Source organism: Ischnura elegans, chromosome 7 (genome assembly GCF_921293095.1).
Source record: "Ischnura elegans chromosome 7, ioIscEleg1.1, whole genome shotgun sequence".
Lineage (NCBI taxonomy): Eukaryota > Metazoa > Arthropoda > Insecta > Odonata > Coenagrionidae > Ischnura > Ischnura elegans.
Window position 1 is genome coordinate 65,044,047 of NC_060252.1, and position 15,584 is coordinate 65,059,630.

At 38.0% G+C, this 15,584-nt stretch overlaps 1 protein-coding gene across 2 annotated transcripts in view; it reads right to left on the reverse strand.

The window, feature by feature from the left end:
• LOC124162051 (protein mesh) overlaps positions 1–15,319 on the reverse strand; it is a 54,169-nt gene extending 38,850 nt beyond the window's left edge. Inside the window, exon 1 of one of the 2 annotated variants that reach the window (XM_046538391.1) lies at positions 14,713–15,317. In XM_046538391.1, coding sequence (XP_046394347.1) covers positions 14,713–14,905 — 193 coding nt within the window. In that variant the 5' untranslated portion in view covers positions 14,906–15,317. Of the gene's footprint in view, positions 1–14,712 lie in introns of both variants that reach the window. The other variant, XM_046538390.1, reaches the window with a different exon arrangement.
• Positions 15,320–15,584: the final 265 nt, after the last annotated feature.

The following is a 15,584-nucleotide window of genomic DNA, read 5'->3' on the forward strand; positions in this document are numbered from 1 at the left end:
ACCCGCGATATTACTTGAAGATAGGTAATTGGATTACCAAATGAAATTGATACACAATTAGTTTCATGGTCGATTTATTGAAGATTTTTTTTTGATAATTCACGATCATAAAATCGCGGTTCTTTCGAATACTTCTTCCTTCGCCGGACAGGACTTGCTTTAGTTGACAGCTTTTCATTGTAATATACACAAAAGAAAAGCAGATCTACGCCATATAATCTTCAAGAGCGAGAGGGATCACAATAGGAATATAATATTAACCAATTCAACATTTCACTGACGTGCACTTGTCCATGGTGGACACAATCAGCACAAGAACTGAATAAATAATGCTGACAAAAAGTGAAATAAAAAGACTAGGATTCTCGATGGTTTCACGTGATGCTACGGCTACTATGAATGATACACATTCAAATCAGTATATAATACGCATACGTATACGTATATAATACGCATAAGTGGAGCTACTGATTAACTTAGGAGAAAGTTTCCGAAAAGTGAAAAATCCGAATGCTAATTAATTGGAAAAAATAAATATCTCCGAAACCAGGTTTTCGTTTAACTTGGGGATCACCTACGGGGAGGATAACTCTTGGCGTGTTAATACCTTTCTCCTACCTGATAGCAGCTCAGTTGAAAAACCGGTTTTAGAGTTATAGATTTTTTCTAACTTTGACTGGAATTCGAATTTTCGTCTTCCGCCTTTCTTTAGGCTAGAAAATATAGCGAATAAGTCAAAGTGGCATAATTTTTTTAAAACACTAATCTTTCTCTTGAGGAAAGAGATAGGTGACTGCTTCTAAGGGAGACGGAAATTGACATGGCACGACTCCGTAAGAAACTTTACACTGAGGCAGTGCGTCTTAACTCCCATAATAAGAGCTTACGATATATGAAAGAAGCATCAACCGATTCGCCACATTGACTATCGGTCATTTTGTCGACTAAAGGTAGCTCTCCAGTCGTTCACATGAGTTGCAACCATCGATAGTGACGCATGAAATAAAAAAAAGTTTGCCGATAAGGGGATAAATATACGCTATCGTCACCCGTCAGTGGGACTTATCTGAGGTCGGATTTTGAAAGTTTCCTTCTTAGATACGGTATTGATTTTCGTGTTTGATTGAATTCGTATGTTCTGAATCTTGGATGATGTTATAGCTTCCTCTGAAAATAGCAAAGGTGGAACACATGGATGGTCATTACAATGGAGCTGGCTACGGACCAATCGAAGTCTCGCGATCGAAATACTTAGGGGGATAAACGCATTTGACTTGAAGTTGATACCTAATGAAATTTAAGTTAAGCGGAACGATGAAGTCGATCGCAATCGACAGAAGATGAAAAAATTTTAATCTTTAAATCGGTTTTCCGACGCACTTTTAAATTTCATCGGCTAAATCATGGAGTTTATATTACTAAAAGAGGCTCAACTAGGGAGCAGTTGCCGCGTTACTGCGCATGCGAGTTTATAAAAATGGATGTATAATGTAAGGTGGGAATTATCGACAATGAAGACTATCCAGCCGGAGTAATGAGCATATATTATTACCGAATTGACAGCGATAAAAGGGTCCTATTTAAGTGCCAACTGTAAACCTGGTTCAAACATGTTGACCCAGGTTCAAATCACAAAAGAATTTCACTAGCGTTCCGGCCTCGACTTCGTTGCATTGACTGTGAATAAGGCAATAGAGTTCATAGTCTGAGCTTAGGAATGGGCTTTAACCAATAACACAATCGCCGCATTTTGCTTGTCCGACATAGGCCTTTCGTCGCAACAAGAATTAATATGAGCTTAGGGCGCATGAAATAAGCGTCACCTAATACACCATCTTGATTATCGGACACTTTTTTTGAGAAATGAAAGTTCTGTTATCATTCAAATCTAAAGCAACCATCGGAAATGATTTATGAAATGAAAAAATCTTATATAAGCGATTTTGCTAACCTTTCGTAATTATTCAGGATATAGATTCATAAGAGTAGCTCCGCTTTAGAGAAAAAATACTAAAACAAGGTATCCAGCCAATCATAGCAAAAATTTTCAGATTTTCCACAGAAGTTTTACGAAATTCCAAGTTAATCCTTCGCGATTACTGCGATGGATAAGAATTTTCAAACACCCAAAATTACTTCAATACTTTTAAATAATATTATATTTATGTATTATTTTATGTTCCTAATTTGAAGACTCACACTCATTGATAGAAGGCTTACACTTGGCACCTCAAGAATTTCGTCATAATTTAAAGGGTTATATAGATGTTAGTTATACACGTTTTCATAAAATGCAATTTAAAATGTATTCAATAAATTGTAAAGCATGCATTTGCATATATTTTATAGATTTTAGAAATTCAAGGTAGGAGCAAAAATTCATGAATAAATTCATACATTATTCCCGGGACTAAAAAATCACGCATAATTTCCGATTCTCCAGGACACCCTGTACAAGGGAATACGATATTATTTATCACACTAGCTCTTCAATTTATAACTATACGACCCACCCCTACTCAATGAGCCGCGTCAGCACACTTTTTCCTGCTAATGCCGACAGCAGCTTCCATCCTCAAATCCACCCTTTGCTGGACAGAAGGAAGGAGGGCACCTATTTTTTTATCGTTACCAATATCTACCTCTAGGATTCATTATTACCATCAGTCAACAATCGTAAGATTGGTTTGACGCAGCTCTCCATTCCTCTCTTTCCTACCCGCTAGCCTTTTCAGAGCGACGTATTTCTTCTCTTCTACATCTTTTACAACCTGTCCTACGTAACTCATTCGGGGCCTCCCTTGGCCTTCTTTCCTTTCACTTGTCCGTCGATGATTGTTTTAATCACGCCGTCATGCGTCATGCTGCGGATCTGTGAAGTTTCAGCATTACAAAGCCATTAAATTTGTGAAAAAAATCTTATTTATTCTGTTTTGGGGGTCTCTCTGCCAAATCTGCGGTTCGTACATGGATCAACATCACGGTCATATCTATTTATAAAGATTCATTAATTGTGTGGTCGCAGTCGTGATATGCACGAATAATCTTCAAATTCTTTCCTTCTTTTAAAGTATTTCATCATAGCTTTTTGTATTGCATCCCCCAAAATTTTCTCAGATTTCCCATAACATATTCTGTGCAACCGACTTAACAAAAATTTAGTTAGCGTAGGTTATTCGCATAATTTTTCATTTTTAAATACTTTGTAAGGCATACATCTACAATAAATTTCGAAATTCTAGGTTGGAGAAAAAAATTCATGAATAATTCATGCATATTTACAGTGACTAATAATTCACACAAAATTCACCCGGTCACCAAAAAATGTTTATAAATGCATGATTCGACAATGCAAAATTCATGAATAATTCATGCATAATCACAGTGACTAATTATTCACGCAAAATTCACCCGGACACCAAAAAATGTTTATAAATGCATGATTCGACAATGCAAAATTCATGAATAATTCATGCATAATCACAGTGACTAATTATTCACGCAAAATTCACCCGGACACCAAAAAATGTATATAAATGCATAATTCAACATTTTTTGGTAACTTTCTAAAAAAATTGGTCTATGCACTAAAGGAATTTCTACACCTTTGGAATTTAAAGGCGATGATGGTTGACTTGCAATAGACTTAGCCCTCCTCACCGATGTAAATTTTCGGTTGAGTTTGCCTACTTATCTATATTGCCTACGTAAAAAGAACATTGGTCCACTGGGACTAAATTGAAACGGGTAAGAATGCTTCACTCCTTGTCTGTAAATTCCAGAAATAGCAAAGCTTCTTATCTAGTTGTCATCGGTATTTATCACGCCTTTTATTTGTTTGACAATCGAGTGACACTTATTATACACCATCTTGTATTGCTATAAATACAACACATGAGGATTGCATACATAGAAGAGACAGGCAATATGCCTTCCTTACTTACGCTAATTACATTTATGCTCATTAACAACGTTCAGAGAAAAAGAACTGTCGATGTTAAGGAAACAAAAAACTGCTAGAGAGGCATAAACTAGTACATATATATATAGCTTCCCAACCTTATAGGTTAAAACGCAAGTTATAACTTAAGAATGAAAAATAACTAAGATAATGCTTGGGGAACCTACTCTGCCTCCACTGAATAAAATTCACCGATTCCTGGATCAATTCAAGCAGAAAAAAAAGAAATAGGGTAACAAGGAAATCTACATGGGACAGAAATGACCTATTTCTTTACTTAAGGGCAAAGAATACACTTAAAGAGTATCACGAGGTTGATTTTAATCGATTATTTTTAAAATGGGTCAGCTTACCTCTTTCGAGGGGCTAAAAAAACTAAAACTTAAGCCGCAACCAGTTAAAGCTTACATTATCTACACCTAATCATATTAATTTTGGCACATACTAGAGATAGAGTGTTGTAATATCCGAATTATATCAGACGATTTCACCACAAATGCTAGTCACTGTGAAATGCATAGGAAGCAATGGTGCCGCTTGATTTATGATAGGTATTGCTATCCTAGCTCACTCGATCTCTGCATTTAATTTGGGCAAAACACTCAAAAGCAAAGCAAACACGGAATTCAACAGAAATAACCTCTACGACTAGTATATTCATTCCGAAAATTCTACTACACCAAATAAGGGGATAACATTTATTTTTATCTCCGGTTAACTATATAAAAAAAAATTCTTGTAAAAAAAACTTGAAATGAAAAAAAGGGCAGTCCTACGTATACGCCCGAGGTTAAAAAAACTTCTTAATTTTTAAGAATTAATCCTAGCTAAATTTTAACAATCAATTGAAAACGAAACTCCAGCATAAATATTACCTTATATTTGAGACCAACCTCGGTCAAATGGGATCTGCATGGAAAGCGTAGAACAAATCGATCACGACACGTAATTTCGCTCGTGTTGTTTTTATGTTTCTTCTGTTTCTACAACTAATATTACAAAACAGGATCCTCAAATCGCCCTTCAAATGTGTCCACCGCGCATTCAAATGGGTTTACGAAAGTCGCCACTCGCGTCGCTGACAGACAAAAAGATCCGAGTTTTACGGATGGGAATAAGGTATAATTAGAGGTTTTAACCGAATTTTGTGTACATGATGATGCGATCTATCGAATTCATGACTTATCAATGCTATTCCTTGCAATTAAAAACACTATGCGGCAAAATTTTGAAAAACAAAGTGAATTTTGAAACTCACCGCGACGCGGACAATTTTGGAAACCGACTAAAATGCAACCGAAGTGGCAACAGTATTCATCCTTCTATAGGATGGAGTGGGGTTCTTATATGCAGTCCCCTTGATGATGTTTTTCGGGTTTGCCTTGCGCACTTATTGGATTTGTTTCCCGACGTTTCGTGGCCGTCCAAATTTCGTGGCGGTTCAAATTCCGGATTAAGTATTTGGACATTCCCACTTCTAGAATAACTAGGTGGCCCAGGGAAAGGAACTGCCCACCTTGCCCGCAGTCATGAATATTTTCACACACATTTTTATATTCTAATTGCCCCAGCGCAGAACTGAAAGTAGTAATTAGGTTGAGATTACCGTGGTAATAGCTTCTCATGGAATGCTGTGGCACCAATCGGTTTATCCGTGCATACTTTTCTCCGATGTCTCTTAGGTATCCATGAAGAATCCCAACAAAAAATAATTAGGCACTATGATGTCAAAGCAATCTTTGTGTCATCTGCATCTTATTCGCAAAACACAGCTTACGCCTTAAAATTTACTCCATCCCTTTATCAACCATAGAATTAACATTCTAAGGCGACATATATACTTGGGGATGATAATAGATGTTTTCGCATTAACATCAGGAAATGATTTTATGAAATTAAGACTATAATTCCCTTTCATACGCCGAGAAAAAAAAATATGTGGTGAGAAATGAAAATGCTTTCCCACTTTCCGAAAGCATGAAAGATCAGCGACACAACAATTAATTGCCCACACAATTCCATTTGGGTCACCCGCGGTAATTAATAATCCAAAGATATTTCACGCTTTACAAACAGATATTTTATTGATGATGTCTCCATGTTCCTGGGTTTCACCGCGTGGATTTTCTTTGTGACGATAGTTTCGACCTGAAGACGCCGGTTGGAATACCGGCGAAACTATCGTCACAAAGAAAATCCACGCGGTGAAACCCAGGAACATGGAGACATCATCTAGACAACCCCGCGGAAAACTACGCATCAAGATATTTTATTGCCCCTATGATTGCAGCGACTCCATTGGATTTTAGTGGCCATTTTTGGAACTCTACATTTATATTTTATTTCTGAATATTACTCGAGATAAAATTCCAATCGTGGTCAAAATGTAGGAAAATTGCATTGCCATCCAGTTCCAAGCGATCCCAAAACTTTCAGCGCTCTAGGTAATCCGTAAGTGGTTGAAATTTGAGTTGCATGATTTTTCCCTGAGGAACGAACAAGAAAGTGAGTATAACAAACCGAGGTAAAATTGAAACACGTAGGCCGTAAGTCGAAATTGGTTGTAAACAACTACCTACTTTTAAGGAAGACCACTATCCTACGAATATTACAATAGAGGGTCCCTAAGTCGGTCTCATGATGCGCTATCGCCCGCCGCGCATTTAAATGAGTTTACAGAAGTCGCCACTCGCGTCGCTGACGGACAAATTGAACCGTGTTTCACGGGGAAATGAGGTATAATAAGGGGTATCAACCGAAATTTATAATCATGATGATGTTATTTATCAAATTCATAAGACTTCAATGCTATTCCTCGCAATTAAAAACATTTTACTGCAAAACACTGGAAAAAAGTGGATCCCATTGAACTCATCACCGCGCCGCGACGCAGATATTTTAGAAAGCCAATTAAAATGCCACCGAGAGAATAGAAATCAACCTTCTGTGAGAGGGAATACGGTAGTTTCCTTCATCAAAGAAACCGAAATGCATTGATTGCGATTCGTTACCCACCATTAGTGCATTCATATTATACAAATTATTTGGTATTAGAAATCCCAGTTTAGGCGAATGGCAATGCTCAATTTTAACCGCATTCGAAAAAGGCCAGATTGGCGTCCATGCGATGCCACTCCACGTGACGTCACAGGGCCCGAGTTTCTATACGAGTAGAGAGGAGTTTCACATCGTCTGAGATTACCAATCCATGCATGAGGCACAGAGATCAGGGAAACATGTCTTAATAATCACCTATTAATTAAATCACCTATTAATTAAAAAGGTCGGAAAGTTTTCTTCGTTTGATAAGGTAGCCATCCATATTTAAGCCAAGCGCTACCTGCTAGCATGGTACTCTGTTAGCTGCTAGCATCCTGCGTCGTATCAGCGCTCAAAGCCGCGCCCAAAGGTCACCTCACTTGCGGCAGCGGGAATCAGAATGACGTCACACGGGCTTTTCCCAGCATTCATACTTAGCCGTCGCGTTTTCGCGCGCTTGAAAATGTTCACTTTTCATATAATCGCGAAAAATAGATATCGTCATTTACAAATATAAATACAAGCGTGAAATGCGTACTCCAGGAGTAAAAATCTTTCGATTTAGGCAATAAAAAAATAATAGGAAACCACCCTATTGGGCCTCGTATGTGCATAGTGATAAATGAAACAGCAGTAGTATTTTTCCACACTTTTTTATTCTTTCTCGACCGGTTTCAATGCTTACGCATCTTTATGAAGAGCTGTCTAAACTAAGGAGCAGCAAGCCTGGTATTTATATTGAGGCAGCACCTACCCTCAATATAAATACCAGGCTAGCTGCTGCTTATGTTAGACAGCTCTTGATAATGATGCGTAAGCATTGAAATCGGTCGAGAAAGAATAAAATAGTGTGGAAAAATACTACTGCTATTTCAACTATCACTATCCATGGAATTCCACAAAGTCAGCTCGTCAACAATCAGTTTGACTCCTATATATGTAGTCCCCATGGTAGACAAAAAGAAATATTTCACACAAATGGCAATTTAAAATGCTTACTTGGTCTTACTTTGGTGGATACTACAATGTGCCGTTGATCACACGTCATTGTAAAATGAGCAGTTATACATTTTATCGATTATAAAAACTATTCCAGCAATCGAAATGTTTACAATGGTCGCGTTAAGTTGGTATATCGTACAGTACCATCCTAAATGCCTTATTTACCGGTCATATACGCATTGTTACAAAATCACAACATGTCGACGGAAATGTAAGCAACCACAGAGATTTGACCCCTTACATTTCAATTTATTTCTAAATATCGTGCTCCTATCCTCAATTTATTTTTTCTGTGGTTCTTTTTTACAGGATTGCTGGGTAGTGAAATTATATTTTATTGCCAGTAATCGACTTAGAACAGAGAAACAAAAAGTGATTATTAAACATCGAGAAGACATCACTACTCGTATAAAATCATTTTATTCCTTCTAATGCATCATATTTCATGAAATATGAGTATTTGTGTACATTATGGATGTTGTAAAATTGTTAAACTTTCAAAATATTTATATTGTTCCCCTAAATAGTTCCAAATTTATGAAAATCTGATGACGAGCTACACTCGTCATGGCGCGATTAGGCATTACAAGTTCATGACTAAGCAAGACTCTTCATTTCAGCGCAAGGGGTTAAGCTGAAAATTTGTACCAGTTTAAGTTGACCGAGCGCGGTCAACGTGGATAGTAACGTGCTATAAAACACAAGGTATCCAAGGTGTTTACGAGGCGTGTGTACAGTGGGGGCGAGCCACACATTCCATGATTTCAGTCAACTCCACCAAATTTTCCACAGATATTAGTCTCATATTGAAAAGACTGTGCGACTGGTTCCAAAGTTAATATCTCACCAAAAAGGAAGTAATGAATTGATCGGATCGGAGAAATTATTAATTCAGGGCGGAAATACACTATACGAATATTAGAGATGTATACAGGGTGTCCAGTCAATCAAAGCGGAAAAAATCATGTACAGTTCCGAGTTGTGCAGGGAAATTGAACAAAATTCCAGGATAATCTTACGTGATTATTGCGATGTATATTAGAATTTTAAAACACTCAAAATTACTTCAATGCTTTCAACTAGTATTAAATTTATATATTATTTTATGTTTCTACTTTAAAGTCTTAAACTTGGCTATAGAAATTTTACTCTTAATTTATGAATGTCTCACATGGCACCTTAAAACATTCGCCATAATTTAAACAGTTGTATAGAAAAAATATATGTATTCATAAAATGCAATTTAAATGTAATCGATACATTGCACAGAAAACGTGTAAAAATACCTGAAAATGGGCATTGAATTGGAACAATTTTATGTTAAATAAATTTGAAATAAAAGATTTTTAAAATCCAGTTTGGAGCAAATATGAACACTTCACGCATGATTCCGGATTCTCCCGGTCACTACACACACTGTGCATAGATTTCCACGTATACTGAGAGCAGGTATATCCGAACGAAAGTACATATCCACATTTGTATATGCGCTTCTCATGCAATTCAGAAAGTACCCACGGATCAAAAAAATTTTAAGGGGATATTAATAAGAATCATGGACAGCCAGTAAAACTTCTTTCGCGGCAAACGAAGATCGAGAAGTGTTTACGAGAGCTCGACAGTGTTTGTGGGATTCACCGGCAGCAATAAGCAAAGCAATGCGGTTGCAGCGCCGTTGTATTGGCTGGCTGGCAAAGGAGGATCAACTGCGTGGAACAATAAAAGTCAGGTGTGATTTATTTCAGCAGATACCGGAATGAGCTCATTATTTTGGTTAGGGAAGTGCATCCCAGGCACGCATACAACTCGTGCTGGAAAGTCTAGAGGCTGTGTTACTCACCATACAGCCTCAACCCAGTTAGCACAGGAGCCCTATTTTCCGCAAACCACAAAGATCCGATTATTAAAAATATGTTCTCATCTAAGTATACCTGGAATAGCCACGGTGATTACTTTTACAGAGTCACCCGCAATGCACAAATTGAGCGAAAAATTCACAAAGGAAAAATCATTCGCCTTGACCAGGATTCGAACCCCTATCCCTCGATTTCCGGTCGATTGCTTTAGCCAGTTAAGCTACCGAGGCGTCATTCCCTCCCGTGGAAATTTGTGGGCTGTGCCGGATAAGGTGGTATGGACTGCTGACAATATTATGCGACTAGCAGTCCAAGTCGTGCGCACGGCACCACAGCCGGAGAGCAAATCTCGGTCAATGCGAATGATTTTTCCCCTGAGGATTTTTCGTACAATTTGTGCATTGCGGGTGACTCCGTAAAAGTTATTACCTCGGCTAGTCCCGGTATATTTAAATAAGTCTAAAGCGAACACCTCTTTTGAAAATAATTTCATGACGTTACTCATGACGTCATGAAATTATTTTCAAAAGGGTTAAGGTCGTCGATTTATCGCCGCATATAGCTAGAGAAGCAGGTGTCGGAAAAAATGAAAAAAAACTGGCCTCTATATTTTTCACACAACATCACAATCGTCAGAAGATAAAAATTGGTGGGCCGTTGTTGAGGAAATATAAGAATGTCAATTTTTTAAGCGGTTTTCCAACGCATTTTTTTTATTTCTGCGGCTAAATATACAACGATTATGCGATTCGCAGATGCTCTTCGTAATTCTTATTACAGTGGAACCTGGATGATTCGAACTTCTTTAATTCGAATATTTCTCTTGGTCCTTAGCATTTTGTATTCAAACAAGGCTAAAAAAATCATGGATAATTCGAATTTTACTTTGGATAATTCGATTTTTTGGTGTGTCAAATTAAGGTATAAATTATAATCTGCGACTCAAAATAATTGCGAATCCATCGGGAAATAGGCTTTACTAACGCTATTGTGGAAAATGACATCTTGTATAAACGTAAAACGATAACCAGTTAAGTTGGTAGTGCACAGCAGTTGAGATGTTGCTGAGGACATTTTAAGGTTAGAATAAAAATGTTAATAATATATTTTACTTCGTAGTTTGCTGAAATAAATATTCCTGTTTCAAGGTTACTTTAATCTTAATAGGCGAAAATCTTTAATCTTAATAGGCTGTCAATAGGCGTTAATCAAAGTATTTATATTTCAAGAGTGTTAATTTAATAAAGAGTTTAGATTGGAAATAAGAATTTTATTGTTTTGGACCTATTTATTAAGGGCTTCTTTGATTCGAAGTTTTGGATAATTCGAAGTTTTTAACGGGTAACTTGATGTTCGAATTATCAAGTTCCACTATATTTCAAAGGAGATATACGTATGTTACCCCGCATCTCTGTCATGCGACGTAGTATTGCATACCTTCGGGCGATACGAGGATTTACGAACGACCTTTAATCCGCCACGCGAATATATGTTTTTTGGGGGGTTTTCCCAGCATTCTACATTTCAAATACTCCTTTCCTGACAGTTTTCTTGGCGGAAATCGTCGTGACTACTTTGCCATCAGTCTAACCAGAGCCATCTAGAAAGAATCTCAATGGAATCCACGTAGGAAAAATCTAGGTGAAAGCATCTATCTAGATGGCTCTGGTCTAACCATATGTTTCTCCTCTTTTTACGTGCCTAAATTTTTTTCCAAGCTCAGTGACACATTTATGCATTTTTTCCTCTCTTTCAAAAACTATATCCCCCTAACACAATCCAGGAATTATTCCCACAGAGGCTAACAACTCCATTTTATCTCCCACAACCGTAAGACTTTTTCCCAGATTGTCTCGTATCTCTTTTTCCTTGTATACCAATCGAGTTATTAGAACGTTGACTGTCGATATGGCAAATCGACTTAATATCTACAATGTGTGAAAATAATTCAGACTATAGATACCGTAAACACCCACCCGTATTAAAATTTGGTTTAGTGATATACATCTCCCATACTGACCATTAATAAACACATCAGTACTCACCATCTGGGTAACATTCTCTTATCTCTTGGTTCTTCATTAGTGCCGCGCAAACAATTAGCTATTTTCTTACGTAAACAATTTAGGCACGAGATACTTTTTGCCTTAAATCAATTTCATCCATTCTTCTCCAATACTCAAACCTAATTAAATAATTCTTTTGCTATTTTTTAATACTGCCTCCATTTTGACCATATTTTCCCAGTCCGAGATGATTCATAGTTTTCGTTCCATCAATGATTATCTCGCACTAATAATTCTGAATATTGAAAAGATAAAAGAGTAAATGACACGAAATCGTGACACCAATATTCCAGAAGGTAAGGGTTAAACCCGTTAAACTATGATCTCAGCCTGTAAGCGGTACATTTGTCAACATGTAAACAGTAAATAATTTTTTTGGTCCCACATCACATTTTTATGAAAACAAAAGACCCGGGTGTCGCAACATATCCACATCAATAGGTCAAAAATGCTGTATTACGGAACCCCAGCCGTATAAATACAAATTTTTACGTGGAATAACTAAATAAATCTTGTCATTTACATGATGATGAATACCTTCCATAAAGTGACCCCAAGGCTCGTCATTTACATTATTTCATACGGTTTGCATCGTGGAAGTTAGACGGAAACAACGCGGAAGAACGCGGCCACCTACTTTACTACTTGGTGCAATATACTCATCGGACAGAAGTAAATTACAACAGGCTGTGATGACTCGTTTTAGGGCCTGATAACGAGAAACAAAAGGTGACTCAGGCGATGACGGCCACGCCCAGCAGGGAAAGCGTGAACAAAATGGTGGGCGCTAGAAGGCCCTCCGATAACCAGACTGATACGAGGAAAAGCTTCGCAGTTTGCAAACCGAAACAGCCCACTGGGACTTAAACACGAAATTGAGAAGATTATTCTGCTTCGAAAACGCTGTCCATAACCAGTAATAACATTTAAGACTTAATTTTTCATGCTGAGAAAGAAGTTCATGGTTAATTTTTATTCGAACGTGGGATAGGAGCCAGTCAGTCTCAATATTTTAAGAAAAATTTTAATAACGTTGTAACCCATCAAAAATATCAATTTTTAAGAACATATTTCCACTGGATTTCTTAAATTCGCGATTTATCTGTTTTGAAAAGCATTAAAAGCTGCCAATCCAACTGAAATGTTTTGAAGTTTTCCTAGAGATTACCCAAGTCTAATGGACCATGGAATTTTATATCTAAATAGAATGGTGATACCTGATTCACACCAAAATGCACCAGTTTGGCCCTCGTCATTGAAAAGACTCCAAACGATAAAAATTATCAAGTGCAGGCATAGGGCCGAGAAAAAAATTCTATGCTTGGCTGGTTACTGAATTTATCTCCGTATCTATCAATTTATTTATTCGCCAAGGGATAGAACTAAGCTATTACAAAATTCCTTAATTAAATTTTCCAGAGAAAACATCTTTATTTTCCCTGATTCTGTCACACCCTTTCCGATCATTATCGATATGTAATTTTTGAAGAGTAAAAATAAATAAAAGTCAAAATTATACTCGGGATATTTAAAACGTATATCTTCACAATTAAGTAACTTATTTAAGTCAAACAAGTGTCAAAATATGACGTCAAATTTGAATTTAAGCATCAAACAAAAATTATTCACCATAACACATAAAAAACAATAACGTGATTCAGTTTTTCTAACTAAATTACATCATCCAAATCTCAAAAAGGCAAATTTAACGCATCTTTTCGTCTCAAAAACTCCAGCTCTCAGCCGAATTAACCCTGACGTCAAGGACGATATTCACAAACTTTTCCCTTATTTTCGTAAAATTTTACAGCCCTAAATAGAATGTAAAAGTATCATCAAAAACGCTTTACCTTTCTCTAAAGAGTCTTCATAATTCCACTCACTCCTCATTACCCCCCATGTAGTTCACGACTCCTCTATTTTTTCCTAAGGCTTCCTAAGTCTACACCACATAACCTTTTCAATCATCTCCTAACTAAACCTCATCTTCAATCCATCGTGCCATTTTCTCCTAAACACTAACACAAGTATTTTATCCAGTCACAACACGCAAAGCTCTTCCACGTTTTTCTACTTTGATATTCAGTTCCTGCTTCTGATAAGTTGACCTGAAATCGAACGGGCCAAAAATTCTTTGATTCATTTGACTACCAGAACGCAAGCGAGTTACAGATTATATTAACTTTTATCCATGATACCAGTAAGGATCAAAGGAAAGAGACGGAGGGGCAAAAAACCTGAAATTGCTGTATCGTTAAGGCCGACGGCTTCTTGTAGGCTTCACTTCAAATTATTTTGGAACAAAAGAATCCAGTACAGATAAATTCTGAAGATCAAAGATTCCGGAGGAGAGGCAAAGGGCAAAAAGAATGATAGATAAATCAGAAATGTATCTCATCATCAAGGCATAATTAGTCAGATAAAGCCCATAAGAATCGGGTGCGCTGGATTGATGCCGCGGAAAGAGGAGGGATGTCTGCAAAAGGAAGTATTGAATGGGATATCTGATGAAAGAGGACCCAAGAGAACTAATGAGAAACTCAGGAAAGCATTCAAGCCACAAGGGATAGGATAACATTTTTCACGCATCAAAAGGACGTCAAAAAAATGTATCCTTCCGCCTTTAGTTCGATGACGCATGAATTTTTCCCATGGTTTCTGGGCATCTAACGCTGGAATATCACAATAAATCGGTATTTGGATCGGTTCAAGTCCCATAGAAGACCTTAAGCGGTTTTGGGCCCGAGATAACACAAGTTACTGATTCACAAAGGGGTCAATTACTCACCGTACGTCGCGCTATCCCACATGCTCCCGGCGTGTGGTGCTATGTCCACGTTCCCCTTCGTTAAGGTTTTCTTTTCATTGGTGTTTATAACTTCGGCATCTGGGTCACTGAGCTCTGTCTCAGCCGTCACGGACACGAGAGCCAGCGCGACCAGCAGGAGGATACCCCTGCCAACACCGCTTCTCAACGACATTGTTCACTTTTCACCTCTTCGTACTCGAAGAAATCTCTCCAAACCAACAAGATCACCACTACGGGAAAAGGGGGCAGGGAATCCAATGCACTGAAGATCTCCCTAGCCCAAAACTTCTTCTCTTCGTCCGGGGTCTACGAAATGTGAAGTCCCATCGGAGAGGGTCTATCTCCTACAGGACCCTCCCTTTATGAGTATCCAACGTCTTCACGGACCACAAGGAATTGACAACACTCTCCGACCAGAGTTCCAAAAATGCCTGACGAGATAAGGATTACACTCGCGCTGCGAGTCGTGGCTGAACTGGGTGGATGCTGGGCTGGTAATGGCGGAGACTTGCTTAGCGCGCCCTGCCGACGTGGGAAATAATTCAGGAGGAACGCAGCGCCCTCTTCAAACTCCACCTAATGACTCCACTCCCACTCCACACTGGGGCCTATCTCACCTCTTGGTCCTCCCGCATTCCGCTGTTTCCTTGGTCACGCGCCTCGAGATATGATAAAGAGATAAGGAGACGTGTGCTCCGCGATCTCAAACCGCGTTTTTGTTGACGCACGGTTTCGTTTTATAAGCTGGGCTTATTTACCTTAATCTTTTTTTCTTCTTTTTGTGAAAAGGGAGACAACTTGGGTGTAGTTTGGTACCACTCGGGCACACAGGTTGACGTGCATGCAAAGAA